This window comes from Callospermophilus lateralis, chromosome 6, assembly GCF_048772815.1.
Source record: "Callospermophilus lateralis isolate mCalLat2 chromosome 6, mCalLat2.hap1, whole genome shotgun sequence".
Lineage (NCBI taxonomy): Eukaryota > Metazoa > Chordata > Mammalia > Rodentia > Sciuridae > Callospermophilus > Callospermophilus lateralis.
In genome coordinates, this window is record NC_135310.1 from 28,403,650 (window position 1) to 28,421,062 (window position 17,413).

The 17,413-nt window shown below is 33.2% G+C and overlaps 1 protein-coding gene across 7 annotated transcripts in view; it reads left to right on the forward strand.

Moving 5' to 3' along the window:
• Positions 1-17,413, forward strand: part of Reps1 (RALBP1 associated Eps domain containing 1) — a 76,410-nt gene that overhangs the window by 22,581 nt on the left and 36,416 nt on the right. For 4 of the 7 annotated variants that reach the window (XM_076858198.2, XM_076858199.2, XM_076858203.2 and 1 more), the window contains exons 2-7: positions 12,221-12,344; positions 14,436-14,632; positions 14,767-14,920; positions 15,465-15,589; positions 16,107-16,269; positions 16,552-16,615. In XM_076858198.2, the coding sequence (XP_076714313.1) occupies positions 12,221-12,344; positions 14,436-14,632; positions 14,767-14,920; positions 15,465-15,589; positions 16,107-16,269; positions 16,552-16,615 (827 nt within the window). The remainder of the gene's footprint in view (positions 1-12,220; positions 12,345-14,435; positions 14,633-14,766; positions 14,921-15,464; positions 15,590-16,106; positions 16,270-16,551; positions 16,616-17,413) is intronic. The other 3 variants (XM_076858200.2, XM_076858202.2, XM_076858205.2) reach the window with 1 other exon arrangement.

Below are 17,413 nucleotides of genomic sequence, written 5' to 3' on the forward strand. Positions count from 1 at the left end.
AAGTCCTTTTTGTCGTTGTTAATGTCAATAATACAAAGAATTATTTTAGTTGGAAATTTAAGACTTGGATTGAACTACCAATAAACTCAAAAAGTTATATTGTCATCCTCTCCCTACTGCTTGTAACCAGCTTGTTTCATAGTGAGTTATTTTTCCTGTGTCAGTAATTACCCATATTTTTGTTAAAAAAAAAAAAGTTCTTATTTTTGAAGCTTCCAAAGTGTTTTATTTAAACATCCAGTGACTGTGATACTAATGATAAGCAATTATATATATATATATATATATATATATATATATTTTTTTTTTTTTTTTTTTTTTTTTTTAACCTGTCTGAGGTTTTATTAGTAGGACTGTAGCAGCCAGTCACAGAAGAGAAGGGGTGGAGAGAGAGAGAGAGAAGAGAGAGAGAGAAAGAGAAGAAACAATAAAATATTTATTGCCCTATATGTACTATTATCAAGAGTAGACTGTCAATGGGATCTTGTATTGCCTGAAGCAAGCATAATTTTCATTTAGAGACAGGGCCTCACTAAGTTCTTGGGGGTCTCGCTAGGTTACTGAAGCTGGCTTTGAACTCGCAATCTTGCCTCGGCCTCCCAAGTCACTGGGATTACAGGCATATGCACTGTGCCTGGCAGCAAGCATAATTTATTGCCAAAGAATTAGAAGTCACACCTTGCTAAGGGGAATCTCTGCTATCTCATTCTAGAAGTGTACAGTCAAGAACTCCACAAACATTAAAAAGCTGTTTTAATCCTCTTTCCTATTGATTATTTGACACAACACATTCCTTATGGTTCCTGTCCTTAGCATGTAGAATAAAATCTGCCTTCCAGATATTAAGCTTCTTTGTCTTATAGCAGTGGTCTGTATTTTGATGGTGAGTTCTTGATAAATAGTAGGGGTAAAAGTAAAATAAAATATTCAAACTTTGTCAGCTAAAAAGTCATAGTAGACATTTGTAATTTTTCTTTCTATTGAGAAATATACCTTTTATATTTCTATTCAGATACTTATATTAAAAAAGTTATAATTATCTTTTGTTGGTGCTTTTTTCTTTGTTCATTTTTATTTTTTATGTCTGCTTTATTTTGAAGTTCACAAATAGAATTTTTATATTGTATAGAGCATGTTGTTTTGAAATATGTATATGTTATGGAATGGCAAAATTATGGCAATATGCATTTCTACTTTTGTGTGTGTGGTCATATTTCTGTATTTCATTGCCTGACATTAAACAAGAAAAGTCTGATGTTGCTAGTTAGCTCTAGTAACTCTACTAGGACAGATTTTATACATTTCTTTTTTTTAGGTGGTCTTTAAAATAATGTACCTCCTTTTTCAACATCACAACATATAAGCAGTTTATTATATCCAAGGACATACTGTTGGGGAAAGACTTACCCACACTGAAATAGAAGAGTGGTTGAAATGTAAAATGGAAGTTACCAATAAGGGTTTGGGTGACAGAAAGAATGTTTTTATAAATATTAAGATAAAATTGAAGCAGGAGACAGAAAAGAATATAGTCTCGATCTACAGATTTGAAAGCAAAGATCACTTGAGTTATGTAAGCAAAGGAATCAGGAATTAAAGATTTTGGATAAGAAAAAAAGTGAAAATGAGGTGAGATATTTGCTCTGCTACAATTGATTAAGTATCTCAGAAGGGTTGGGCCAATCGCATTTCATGTTAGAACTAAGTTTATTTTTACTTATTTACTTGTTACTGGAGATTTAACCCAGGGCACTTAACCACTGAGCTACATTCCCAGCCCTTTTTGTTTTTTATTTTGAGACAGGGTTTCACTAAGTTGCTGAGGATGGCCTTGAATTTGTGATCCTCCTGTAGCAGCCTCCCATACCACTGCAATTATAGGCATGGGCCACTGCACCTGGTTTAGACCTAAGTTAAAAGGAATTTGGCAGTGGAGTTGGTCACCAAGGGATAGCAAAACATCATTTAGGAATGCAAACATGATTGTGAATGCAGTAATGGATATGAGTTATCTGCTTAATTTGGTGGATTGTGCTTAGTATTTAAATTAAAAATATTCGAGATTGGTGTGTCCACAAAGCTAAATACTAATTTCTGTTTTGACAGCAGAAAGAAAATTAAGCCATTTTGGAGTAACCTGAGTTTGATGTTATTTCTTTTTTTTCTTTTTTCCTTGACCCATTCCCTTTGCAACAGTGTATTACAGTGCTGTCCATTCCAACCTCTGGGGGCTGGGGATGTGGCTCAAGCGGTAGCGGTAGCGTGCTCGCCTGGCATGCGTGCGGCCCAGGTTTGATCCTCAGCACCACATACAAACAAAGATGTTGTGTCCGCCGAAAACTAAAAAAAAAAATAAATATCAAAAAAAATTCTCTCTCTCTGTCTCCCTCTCTCTTAATTCCAACCTCTGGAAGCATTTTCCCTCTTTTCTAGTAGTTTCATAGTTTCACATGTGGAATTTCACAAAGTTGTGTAGAAGTTGAGTAGATGGCAGTTCTCAGAGGCTGGGAGAGAAAGAGAGGGGGAGATGAGGAAAGATTTATCACCAAGTTTTAAGCTATGTTAGGAGCAAGAAATTCTGGTGTCCGCAATAGGGTCACACATGATAGTAATCTGCCGCATTTCAAAAAGCTTGAAAAAGGCTTGTGAAAGTTTTCATCATAAAGAAATGATAAATATTTGAGAAGATACATATGTTTAGCTGAATTTAAACCTCATGCAATATATATGTATTAAAGCATCACATGTTATCCTATTAATATGTACAATTATTATGTTTTATGTACCAGGTAAAATAAATTTTATTTTTAAATATGAAAATGTTACAGAAAGTAGAGGGTCATAAAATGGGTTATGATGGAAGGGTATTCTTTAAAAGGAAAATGTGGGTATAATCTTGTGAGAGGGAAAAGGAAAACTACAGAGTCTGTGGAAGAGCCTAACCTAGATTGATTTTAGAAAGATTAGGAAGGAAGTTTGGTGTTATAATATGACTACTAGACTTAGAATTTTGTTCTTTAAAATTTAATAAAATTATTTGTAGCGATACTTGAGGACTATTGATTTGGTAGGCTATGTGTAGGAGTGAAGAGATTACAACAGAATCAATCCATAAATAACATTGATTCATTCTTTTTTCTAGCCACAAATATAAATTGACCCTGTCAGGAGTTGTTCTGGGTGCTAGGGATGTAAGTGGCCTTCCCTATTCTCTAGAGTCTTATTCTTTCAGGAGATACAATAAATAAGTTAACAGTACAGTGTTCAGGGAATCATCTGAGATCGTTGATATTTGAGCTGAGACTTGCATGACAAAGCAGCCAGCGAAGCAAAGATCTGAGGGAAAACATACTAAGGTTGTAGCAAGTGGAAAGGCCAAGAAGCAGGAGCAGTCTTATACTAGAGGAAAGAGGGTTTTTTTTGTTGTTGTTGTAGATGGACACAATGTTCTTTGTTTTATTTATTTTATGTGGTGCTGCGTATCGAACCCAGTGCCTCATGCATGCGAGGCAAGTGCTCGACCACTGAACTACAACCCCAGCCCCCAAAGAGGTATTTTAAAATGTACACTGTTGGAATATGTCATTAAGTACATATTCCAATGAGGGATATTTTAGAAATTACTGTTCCTTGGGTTTTGTGCAGTTGTCACAGTTCCTTGAGTTCACTATGCCAGATAAGATCTTACATAATATATAGTAATTCATTGGTGGTACCAGATAACAAGAGTTTACATAAAGCTAATAATATATAATAATTCACTGATGAGTTAAGAACAGTTTTTTTCTTGGGCATCCAGAATCTGCCATTATATAAGTAGGACAGTTTAATATAAAATATGCATACATACACATATATGAAGGATTACCTTTCATGAAACTTGGTCTCACTTTCTTTTCCCAGTCTACCTTTACCTACTCACTAGAGGACATGAAGGCCCAGTGTGGGAATTTCACCATTTATTTTATTGCTTTTTTTCCCCCAGTATTGTAAAAGACCCTGTGGGATAAAAAGTGTGGACCTGTGGTCCAAGTGTTTTGTTTGGTCTGCATAGTTTTTTGAGTCCACATTAGCATTTGAAAAATGGGAACAGAATAGTCTAGATATCTAGCTTTTAAAAAATCTGAAGATGGCATCGCGGGGAAAATGTTTTTGTATGGAGGCGTCTCTCTTTATACTTGCACTTAATTCACTGCTTTCCTCATCTGCCAATTTCATTAATTTATATTAATTGCTTGTATCCATAGACATTGTGTTTTGGGAGGCTATTCTAGATCAAAGTTCTTCTAATCACTTACTATACTCCTTTTTTTTCTCTCTCTCTCTCTTTGTAAAAGAAGAGGGTATGGTCTATAATAGCATTTTTCAAAGTGTGGTCTGAAAGTCCCTGTTCTGTGAAATCAAAACAATTTTTATAAAAATAATAAGACATTACTTGTGCATCCAGAATCTTTTTATTGTTTTGACTCTTGGATTGATGATGTCAAAGTAATGGTAGATAAAACTGCTAATTCAGTCAGGTGTGGTGGTACACACCTGTAATCCCAGCTGCTGAGGCAGGGGGATCACAATTCAAGGGTGGACTCAGTTTATTGAGACCATGTCTCAAAAAATAAAAAGGACTTGGGGGGCGGGTAGCCCAGTAGTAGTGTGTCCTTGGGCTCAATCCCCACTACCACAATCAGTTAATATCAGAAAACACTGCTGGTTCTTTAAGCATAGAACAAGGCAGTAACTCCGTACTATACCTGTATGGGATCCTGTGCTGCCATGTAGTAAAAAAGTCAGTTTCACTTAATTATATCCTTTATATAGCAGTGAAAATTACCAATTTTATTAAGTCTTGACTCTAAGCATACATATTTTCAATATTTTATGTGATTAAAAAGGGTATATGTGCATAAAGTATTTCTCTCCCATACTGAAGTATGATGATTGTCTTAAGGAAAAATACTTATTGAGTTAAATTAACCATTGAGCTAAACAAACCTTTTAATTTTTGTTCAGGGAGCATCAATTTTCTTGAAAGAATAGCTGAATTGGGTTTAGGGTATATATTTTCTTGAAAACGAAGGAAGTATGCTTGTTACTTCAGGGAAAATAGCTGATGCTCTTTATTGTTAATGATAAAATGCAAGCTTTTTGTGAAAATTAGAATTTCAGAAAATCTTTTATCCATCACATGTGTTTGACTGCTTCTCAGTGCTTAATGATTTAATTTTCTGATGAGATCAGTGATATTAACAAATATGATTTGCAAAAATATTTTGTAAGTGAAATGTGTCATATTTGGGAAGTCTCCATAATTCATTAGACCAGTAATTTACAAATGGTCAGTGTAAATGCAGTGTACCAAGACACACATGAATTTTATCATCAATGTATGCAAAATGTTTATTGATGTGGCTTTGGACTTTACATTGAAGCTAATGTGTAGGCAAGTACCACTTGTTGAGTTTTGATGTACTTTTTTGTTGTTGTTGTTTTGATGTACTCTTAATGAGTAATATCAGAATTATCTGAAAAGGCTACTTAAATACTTCTTTTTCTAATGTGTATCTGTGGGAAATTAATTTCCTTTTATACTTTAAACAAAGCAAATAAAAAGGGCTGTGGAGGTAGCCCAGTGGTAAAGCAATTCTGGGCCCAATCCCCAGTTCATATTAGAGTAAACTGAATTCAGAAAAGAGATAGAATATTCCAAACCAGGCATTGAGAAAATGTACACATAGGTGAAATAAGGCATTCTTCTAGCCTAGGTTTTGTTTTTTATAGTTTTATTTTTAAAGTTTTGGGAGGCAGTTATTTTCCTATGTGATAGGATTATTCTTGTTTTTAAAATGGATTTATAGATGTACTTTTGAAATTCACTGATTTAAATTATAATATGATATGTCAGTAACTAACACTGACAAAAGACATTTAGGAGGGAGTCTTAGTAATTTAAAGGATGCTGAGACCCAAAGGATTGAGAATTGTTGTTAGAGTCTACAATATTTATTCCCAAAGGGTTAAGCAGAGGGTCTAATATATGGATCACTGGTTCTGAAGCCTTTTCATAGGCCTTAAACTGAAAATGGATTTGTTTCTAGGCAAGGATTTTTTTTAGTGCCTTGTATAGAGTAAAAATGCATTCTGAAATCTTCAAGGATCTGTAATTTACGTCAACTTACTCAGCTATAGAGCTTTCAACTTGACTGATGTTCTTTGGAATAAATTTTGGAACTACTGCTCTATAAAGATACCACTGTAAGAGTTCTGACTAAGTATCTCCTGGAGGCAGCTGAGACAGAGAAGCTTTCAACCTCAAACTATACTGACTCCACATCTTGTTAGCTTCAGTTTTCTTTCCTATGAAATGGATTAAGGCAGCCAACATTAGAGAATTGTTAAATAGAATAACAGGTAAACGCCCTTCCTAAATAGTGAGTGCTCATTTTTAATTATTCCCTACTTTTTAAGTAGATACAAATCTCCATTACAAATATTCCCCATGTCACTAAAGCTAGTGAGTCACAGAGAATTGTAGGAACCAGCCTAACAAGTTGGTAGAACAGTAAAAGTTACAGTGTCTGGCTAGTCCAAATTGTTCAGGCTTTTGAGCCATCAAAAAGCAGCATATCCACTGTCCCTGTCCCATTTAACCTGAAGAATTTTTGCAAGAATGAAAGCAGTAGTGTCATCTCATTCTTAATCTGATAATAATTGGAATGGGAAGATCTTATTTTCTATTATACTTTATTCATTTTGGAGTTTTTTGTGTTTTTTTTTTTTTTTTTGGTGGGGGATCCACTAGAGATTGAACCCAAGGGCACTTAACCACTGATTGAGCCACATCCTCAGTCTGTTTGTTTGTTTGGTTTTGAGATGGTCCTGCTAAGTTGCTGAGGCTGGCCTTGAACTTGTAATCCTCCTGCCTCAGCCTCCTAAGCCACTGGGATGAGAGGAATGTGCAGCCACGCCCACAGAGTTTCATTTTGGAGAGCGATTGATAGCTTACTGGAATGATTCTATCATAGTATTATGTACAGTTTCAGAGTATTCCTCATTCCATTTTTTGAGTTCTTATTTTTCGTGATTCAGCTCATGGATTCAAAGTCATGCAGATTATTGAGTGTCTACTTCACTTCATCTTTTCTCATCTTAATTAAATAATTTCCATTGGGGGAGGGAGAAAGGAAGGAAGGGAAGTATTGAGAACTGAAATGGAGCAAACTTTGTTATATGCATTTATGAATGTCAAAATGAACCCCACTATTATGTATAAGTAAAATATACTAAGAAAAACATTTTTTTAAAAAAAGAAATAACTTCCATATACCTTTATTGTTAACATTCCCTGCACTCTGACATTCTGAGCATAGCAGTAGAGCATATTTCTGTACTTTACTACTCTTTGTTAGTGTAGAAGAACAGAAGCATGTTGTGGTAGAACAACAAATATATATATATATATATATATATATATATATTATCAAGATATTTTTTAAAAATTCATGTATTTTACTCCTTGGAAAGTTCCTTTGGTCATTATTCAAGAACTGTTTATTCTTGTTTTATACAGTTTAAAAAACTTGTTTGTGTGTGTGTGTATATATATATATACACACACACACTATATATATACTATATATAGTAGTTGGACACAATATCTTTATTTATTTATGTATGTATGTATGTGTGTATGTATCTTCATGTGGTGCTGAGGATCAAATCCAGTGCCTCACACGTGATATGCAAGCGCTCTACCACTGAGCTACAACCGTAGCCCACTTTTTTGTATTTCTAACACATAGCATACAAGGCAGAGGGCAACAACTAGAGACTACTGATAGAGCAAAAAATTATAGCTTGGCAAACGGAAAAAGTCACACATTATAACAAAGATAATAAACTTTGTTTATAGTATTATTCCATTATGTGAAAAAAAAATTTGATTTTTCTTTAAGACCTTGAATATACAATTGAAATACAGTGTAGTATGCCAATATGTGTTGCTTAAACCAGAAGTTTAGAATATTTGTGAAGGCCTTAGAGCATCTTATATTTTAGAAGGCTTCCCATCAAAAATTATAATAAAATTCAACTGGAAATGTAGCTCAGTGTTAGAGTGTGCTTAACATGCACAAGGCCTTCAATCCAATCCCTAGTGTGCAAAATTATAGTAAAGTTCCTGTGCTTAAAGGCTCTCAGGGAAATATGGTTTTCAAGAATGACTTAGTATTTAGAGTTCCTAACTATATGAAGTCTATTGTGGTTAGTGTAGTAAATGAAGAGTAATAGTGGTGATATTTGTGGACTGCTTTATTGAATATAGTTTCCTCACATCAGTAACCAAAGAGATCATATACTCTTTTTTTTTTCATTTTATATTTGAAGAAACCAAGGCACAGTAAAGTTACATAATTTAAAGTGTAGTCTCTCTTTTACCTAGTAGTTAGTGAACTATGGGACAGAACATTTAGAAAATAAGTCAATACTAACTTACATAGGGAATGATTCTTCTTGGTGGAGCCAGTAAAGCTAATGAAAAACATCTCTGATCATGTAGGTAGGATTCTGTGCTGGTCAGTTAAGTATTATAGACAAAAGTTTTTAGTGCCTGGCTGTGTTATATTTTAAAGCACATTCTGTGTCTAGAATTTTGTCCTGCAGTTAGTTGTACAAGTAGACAGAGGTATGTACACAATAATGTTTTTATTATTTGTAGTACAAAACTGACAAAACTCTAAATGTTCCTTGTGGGGGATTAGTTAATTTGTGACAGATACATCTATGTGATGAAATGCTATATAAGAAAGTGAGAGACCTATATATGCTGATATTTGTTGACCATTCGTATTATATATGTGCTTGTGTGTTTATATACATGTAGAAAACATTAGAAAAACATAGGAAAGGAATTATTAATTCTGATGGACTTGTAAGAACTTTAAACTTCATATCCTTAAGTACTGTTTTATTTATTTTACTATGATTATGTAGATTTTATAATGTCAGGAAAATAAAGCTTGGTGGTTTTCAGTAGCTATCAGTAATATACCAACAACCACTAGCTAGCCCTGGATTTTCTAGGTGAGTTAGAAATCTTAATATAACAGAATCTATGGTCAACAGAATCTATATCCTAATAAGTACTTCAAGTATTCTTCATCTTCAAGGTATTTAACTTTGCTAGACAGTGAGTATGCACATATATTTGCATAATTAAGAGGAAATTACCATAGAGAGGAAATTAAAAGAGTAAGACTTTGAAAGATGCTAAATTAATATATTTCATAATTTTAGAGATGATAAATGATTCTCTAGATTATCAAATATTTTAGAAATAAAAAACCTAGCTAATTTCAAATAACATGAAAGAAATGGAGATACCTATCAGCCTAGCCTGTAATCATAGGTGAATTCTTTCAGCTTTTCATGGAATGCATAATTTCTGATCTATTTAAAATATTTCTGAGCAGAGAGAAAAGAAGTAAAGCTTGCTAGTTAGGTTCACGAAGCCATCATAATTCCAATTAAAAACCTAACAGATTGATTTGTTCTAACAAAAGTTTAATTGTGGACTGGGGATGTAACTCAGTGGTAGAGCACTTGTCTAGGATGCTTTAAGCCCTGGGTTTGATCCCTGTTACTGCCCAAGAGAGTTTAAAGATTATGGTTAAAATGTTATAAATGTTATTTTTAAAATGTCATACACCATGATTAAATGAAATTCCTTCTAGGAACCAAAGGATAGCTCCACATTAAGAAATCTGTTAATATACTTATTGATAGACTAAAGGGAAAAATCTTGGTCTTTTAATTTTCTACCCAAATGCAAATGGTAACATCTATATTTGGTTTTTGAAAATATGAACCAAAACCAAACTCTTAGGAGAAGAATGGAACTGAGTAACATAACAGATATTAAGAGTGTTATACGGTATTATGCTTAATAACAAAACACTAGAGTTAATCTTGTTTAATTTCAGAATAAGACTGTAGAGTGCCATCCCAAGTAAAATCTCAATTTATTCTAACAAATGATTCTGAAGATTACTTGGAAGAGTATATGACAATATTTTATGTGCTTTATTTTACAAACAAAATTATCTTAAGATGTGTAATGATCCCCTCCGAGGCATTAGGTGGGCAGAAAAGAGTAGTGCTAAAGATAGTAATCATAATAAAAATGCCTGCATGGCGATAACCCTGTGTGGCCTTCCTTTGTTAACTCTGCCTTGTTTTTTTCATAGTTCCTTTAATGGTTAACCTGACTCTTAGAATTTCTTTTGCCTTTTTCAATTTCCTCAGAAGTACATGCCCCTTAGTGGCAGAACTAGGAATTTTTTCCAGTGCAGGTCAGTCAACAGATATAACTTTTCTTTTTTCTTAAAGACCCTGGATATATAACAGTGATAACATTGACAGGTACTTTTCTGAAATTCTTTATATACTTCAAACTTAATACTACAACATCTCAAGTGTACTTTAACTTCATTTGAATTTGAGAAAAAGAAAATCAGTGAAACATACCAATAATTTGTTTTCTTGGAAAAATGTGACAAGGATACTTAGTTCTTATTTTAAGATTAATTTATAATATTTGTCTAGCAAAAATTATACCTTTTAAAGTTATTATTTAATCTCATAATCTGAAATCCTTTTTGGGATATTGTAGTAGCCAGTTAAAGAAGTACTTGTTAAGAATAACTAGAATGATCAGTGTAGGTCCTTGAAAGCTTTTATGCTTAAAAAAGGGAAAGGGAAAAAAACTTTGTGTTTCAATCAAAGTAGTATAACTATATTAAACAAAGGAAAAAGACCCTGCTATTTTTTATTTGTCCTATTTTAGATACACATGACATTAGAATGTATTTTGGCATGTTATACAAACATGGAGTATAACTTATTGTAATTAGGATCCCATTCTTCTTGTTGTACATAATGTAGTGTTACACTGTATATTTATATATGAACATACGAAAGTTATGTCCAATTCATTCTTCTGTCTTTCCTATTCCCATCTTCCCTCCCTTCCCTTCATTCCCCTTTGTCTAATCCACTGAACTTCTATTCTTCTCCCCTTCCCCTTCATTGTGTGTTAATATCCACATATCAGAGAGAACATTGGGCCTTTGTCTTTTGGGGGGATGCATGATAGTTTCTAGTTCCACCCATTTACTGTCAAATGCCAAAATTTAGTCTATCAATAAGTATATTAACAGATTTCTTAATGTGTATATAATAATATATAATATTATTACGTATATGTACCACATTTTCTTTATTCATTCATCTGTTGAAGGGTACCTAGGTTGGTTCATAGCTTAGCTGTTGTTAATTGAGCTGCTGTAAACATTGATGTGGCTACGTTACTGTAGTATGCTGATATTAAGCCCCTTGGGTATAGTGCGAAGAGTGGTATTACTGAGTCAAATAGTGGTTCCATTCCAAGTTTTCTGAAGAATCTCCATATTGCTTTGCAGGGCGGTTGCACCAATTTGCAGTGCCAACAGCAGTGTATGCGTGTACCTTTCCTCCATTCTTGCCAACATTTATTTATTTTTTTTGTATTCTTGATAATTGCCATTCTGAGTTGAATGAGATAGAATCTTAGTGTGGTTTTAATTTGCATTTCTCTAATTGCTAGAGATGTTGAATATTTTTTCAATATTTGTTGACCATTCATATTTCTTCTTCTGTGACTGCCTGTTCAGTAAAGCCCTGCTATTAATCTTGCCTAACAAAATAGCTGATAGAATTTTGATAATTTCCAAATTTGTTTTTCTGTGGTTATAATTGTATACCTTGATTTTTTTCCTCCACTTAATATATCTTAGCATTCTGCCATGTTATCTTATCATTTTATAACCTTATTTTAAATGGCTGTGTAATAAGCTACTGGTTGCATGGTACTGTTATATGTACAGTGCTTATGATGAAGAGTATGGATGATATATTTCTAAAAAACAATGCGAATCTTAAGGAAAAATCATTACTCTAATAAAAGAAAATCGTTTACTACATGGATTTTGATAAATAGGAAAATGATAACTTTCTTATACAATCAGTTCTTTTTTGTTTTCAAACATATGAACCTGAAACTTGAAAAAATTGGTTACCATATATTAGAAAAGTATTTTTGGAGAAGTTACAAACAAGTAGGATAGCTGCTTATTTTTGAATGGAGAATTTTTGCCATAAATCTTAATGTTATCATTCTGTTCTTTTATAGATTATGGAACTATGTGGTGCAACAAGACTTGGTTATTTTGGACGAAGTCAGTTCTACATTGCTTTGAAACTTGTAGCTGTGGCCCAGTCTGGTTTCCCGTTAAGAGTAGAAAGTATAAATACGGGTAAATATGCATCACACTAGTAATTGAAATGAAAATAATCCTCCTACTTTCAAATGAAATCAATAGGACCTTTGAATCTTTCTGATATTTTAATAACATCTGTGACCTTTAAAATATCACAACTTTTTCTCACTACCTTGCATTTCTCACTTGAAAATGTTAGAAATATATGTCTAATATCTGTTAGGGCATAGAGTATGTACATCATATATATTTGATGATAACATTCAGATGGTAATTTTTTCAGAGTTAATCCACTAAAAATTGCTTAGAAAGAATTTGGATAATTCTATAAAGGTAAATGATAATTGTAGTGACCATCTTCTCATGTAACTTCCTTATTGTCTTCTTTTCTAATATAATAACCTTTTACTTGTCCTTTTGTTGTTGTTGTTTGAGAAGGCTACAGAAGCTCCATTGAATTAAAAAGTATCAGTTAATCAAAATTTTTTTTGATTAATAGAGATAATATTGAAATAATTGGAAACTGAAACCCGGTTACAGACATCTTAGCTACCAGTAATTCATTTTCAATTATTTGGAGGGTCGTTGATGTGGAAAAAGATAGAAATTCTATAAAAGTAGTTGCTTGTATGTAGAGGGTTCTATAGTTTTCTTAGAGAAAAGGGGAAAGGGAAATTTTTTTTTTTTTTTTATTGGTTGTTCAAAACCCTACAAAGCTCTTGACATATCATATTTCATACATTAGCATACATTAGCTTCAAGTGAGTTATGAACTCCCTTTTTTACCCCAAGTACAGATTGCAGAATCACATGGGTTACACATCCACATTTTTACATAATACCAAACTAGTACCTGTTAAGTTTTCTTTAATGTCAGAATTTTTATACTTTTAAATGTTAGCTCAGTTGATTGGTAGGTCAGAGGTTTTCATCGTGGACCTCTGATTTGCTACGTATTATTCTTCTAGTGTTGAGAATTTGCATTCTTTTCAAGTGATTTTGAAATCTCACATATATACTAAATAAAGTTAGTTATTTCCCTCCTTCAAGTGATGGTTCTAAAAAGAAAACAAAAGGGAGTTGTTGATGTAGCTCAGTGGTGTGGAGTACTTGCCTAGCATGCATGTGCACAGGCTTTGGGTTCAATCCCCAGCAGAAAGAAAGAGACAGATAAACAAAGGTAATCACATAGTAGAGGCAATGTACTTTGTTCCAAAAATGATTCTGCAGCTGTATTATTCTACCCCAAAAGAATAAGTTATGGTTGACCTGCAAAGAAGTTCTGTTTTTCATCTCCTCTGCTTAAGATTGATACCTTGATACCAAATAGGATACCTGATGTGGGAGAGTCATAAGCCAGACTAAAGGGGATATATAGAATTCCATCTATCATGTCCTTGGTAGACAAGCAAGATATTTTCAGGAATTTCTATTATAAAAATGTCTAAATTAAATTAAGCTAGTCTCAAACTTAGTGACAAATCTTGTGCTTTACTTAGAGCTCTAAAATCTTACTTTAGAGACCCAGTATGAGTAGAAGCATCCTAGGCTTTTAGTCTAATTGACTTGGGTTCAGATTCTGTTACTTGCTACCAGTGTGGCCTTGACAATCTCAGCCTTAGTTTCCTAATCTGTAAATAAGAGTGATGTTCATTGGGTTGAGATGAATATAAAGTGACAAGTAAAAAAACCAGACATACAGTGGACATTTAATAAAGCTGTTGTTGTCAATCCCTTAGAAGGACAGTTTGACTTCTTTCTAAGCAGGAGTCTCCCTAAACAATCTCAGCCATTTTATGCCTATTGTTTCTCTGTCAGTTTTTGCAAAAAATGTCATATCTAATTTCACTTTTTAATAAACGTGCCCTTTTAAATTTTAAAGTAATGTGGGTGGAACATCCCTAATGTAAACTCCAAAACCCAAAGCTTTGTGGGCATTGACATGATACCCAAAAAGTTTTGGATTTTGAGCATTTCAGATTTTGAATTTTTTAAATAGGGATGTTTATCTTGTAAATTCTATTCAGATATTCCAAAATCTGAAAAACTCTGAAATCTGAAACATTTCTGGTCTCAAGTATTTTGAGTAAGGAATACTGAGCCTGTAATTATTTTTGTTGTTAACAGTAAAGGACCTTCCTCTGCCAAGATTTGTTGCTTCGAAGAATGAACAAGAATCTCGCCATGCAACCTCATATTCTTCAGATTCTGAAAATCAGGGGTCTTATTCTGGTGTGATTCCTCCTCCACCTGGCAGAGGGCAAGTGAAAAAGGGATCTGTAAGCCACGATATGGTTCAGCCTCGTGCATCTGCAGATCAACAGGTAATCACATTCATGTAAACATTATTAGTTGAAGCCCTGTATAGGTGTTTATACTAAAACATTTATTAGCACCTGAATAGTTAAAATGTCACCTTATTTTAAAAATAGTTGTAAAATAATTATGTTCTTCCTAGGAACCTGCATCCCCAGTAGTTTCACCACAGCAGTCCCCGCCGACCTCTCCACATACATGGAGGAAGCACAACCGTCATTCCAGTGGGGGGAATAATGAGAGGCCTCTTGTAGGACCTGGGCCATTTTGGTCTCCTTTTGGTGAAGCACAATCAGGTATTTGAGATATTCCATGAGAATTATTTAGAATTTTCAATTTGACATTCTTTTAAGAACTGCTACCAAGATAATTTTTAATTGTAAGATTGATTTAAATAGAAGCAAAAGCTAGTAACAAAAATTTGTAAGTAGATACATTGCTTTGAAAAGTTGTGATTACATTTACTTAATATAGATATGATACTAGAAAAATATATGGATAACATTATCTGAAGGTAAAGTAAGTAATCATTTCCCAGAAAATTGGGAAAGTTTCGTTATTGACCAAAAAAGCAGAAAATGACTAAAAAGAGTTAAATGAGATAATTTTTAATTGAACAGAAAAGATTCCTTAGGAAATTGTATCATTTCTTTGAAGTTGGAATTTGACAGAAAACTTTTTTTTATTAGTGCATATTAATGATACAGAATAGTGGGTTTCAATGGAAAGAAAACTTTAAAAATGCAAGTGGTAGTTTGTTACATTCTTAGCTTAAAAACCTATTTTGTTTTGTTTTTCCCTTCAAATATGATTCAATGTGTTCACCAATTTTCCTCCTAGGTTCTTCTGCTGGTGATGCAGTGTGGTCTGGGCATTCTCCACCTCCACCTCAAGAAAACTGGGTCAGTTTTGCAGATACTCCACCAACCAGTACTCTTTTAACCATGCATCCTGCTTCTGTCCAGGTGTGACATTTTATTGGTATTGCATTTTTATTTGCTTCATTCAGAGTATTGCTGCAGTCATTATTTTTATATTTTGCTGTTGCAGATTTTATAAATGTAAGTTGACTCTTATTTAAAAAAAAAAAAAAATCCAGAACTTCTCTGTGTTATTTTTCAAGCCTGTTATCACTGGAATGTTTCACTAAAGGTTCTGGCTGATTTATTTGTTTCTAATTTCCTGGTAAAGCTTGGAAAGGTTTCTGCATCTGTAAATATATTTGCTTGGCTTCCTTAGCACATTTTTCATAACTTTCTGTTGCTTACATAATTGCTATCATTCTACACATTTATATAATCATTGTGCAACAACATATCCAATAACCTGGCTCTAACTAATGTGTGATTTGCTGATGACTTCTTAAATTTTAAATATCCACAAAAAAGTAAGTTTTACTATCAAGGATGAGTAACCTAGCAATCTTGGTCCATATAATCATATAGATAGATACTGTACTGAGGAAAAAATGTTTCATTGCAGGACCAGACAACAGTACGAACTGTAGCCTCAGCTACAACTGCCAATGAAATTCGTAGGCAATCCAGTAGTTATGATGATCCCTGGAAAATAACAGATGAACAAAGACAGTATTATGTAAATCAGTTTAAAACCATTCAGCCTGATCTAAACGGATTTATTCCAGGTGAGTTGTTGAAAACAGAAGTTCTCCTAGATGGGACAGGACAATCTCAATTTTATAATCTGAAAGACATTGTTTTATTGGTCCTAGATTTTAATTATAAAAGATCATTAATTCTGAGATTATTTATCTAAAAAGTTTATAATCACTGAGGACCAAAAATATGACATATTCACAATAATAGTTACCTTTTTCCCAATGAGAAAAAGTCTAAAATTCTTACCTCATATTCTGTTTTTAGATCTATACATTCAGAATAACATTAACACTGTTTTAATATTTCAGGATCTGCAGCTAAAGAGTTTTTTACCAAATCAAAACTTCCTATTCTTGAACTTTCTCATATTTGGTAAGTGTGGTATATCATTAGTTGGGTAACATGGGTTGTTTCAAAGGAGTTTCCAGCAGGTAGATTTCAGAACCTTAAAACTATGAGACTAATCCGTTCAAAAATGTTCTCAAAGAATTTAGTATGGCCTTACAATAGCCAGTTTCTCTCTCACTTTCTAGGAAAGAAATAAGTGATAGTGGACATCCTTTCATAGTAGAAATAGGTGATATGGAAATTTTTTGTATATTGTAAAATTCAAACAATATTAGCTCTTCTTGTTGCTAGCATAATGAATGCATAGAATAAAAACTAGTATACATGGTTGTTGCTTATCTCTTTTGGTTTTGGTTTTTATCAAGTTTAATAAGGTCTAATGAGAGCAGGCACATTCAGGGTTGTATGGCTATAGACAACTAAGTTCTATAGCAGGCCATAAGTTGAAAAGCAATGCTTAGCTCCTATGTTAAACATAGACTAAAACTCTCTAGATAGCTGCCACATAGTTGGAATTGGCCATTGGAACACAAAATACAATTTCAAATTATGTTTTGAAACTAATGACCAGATAAACATTATTTCTACTTGGTATCAGTATATTTCTCTGTTTTCTAAATTATTTTGTAAAAGATTTTTAGTAGCATGTAGAGTACTATAGTAGGAAGTAGGTAGATTATGCTTAAAACTGAGATACCAAGAACTAGCATGCCCTTTATAGATAAAGGCAATAAATACAAAAGTGGTGACCTTATATCTAAGAAGTGGTAGGGGACAGCAGTGTGGGAGGCCGTATTTTTGTATTGAGTGTTGTAGTTTTAT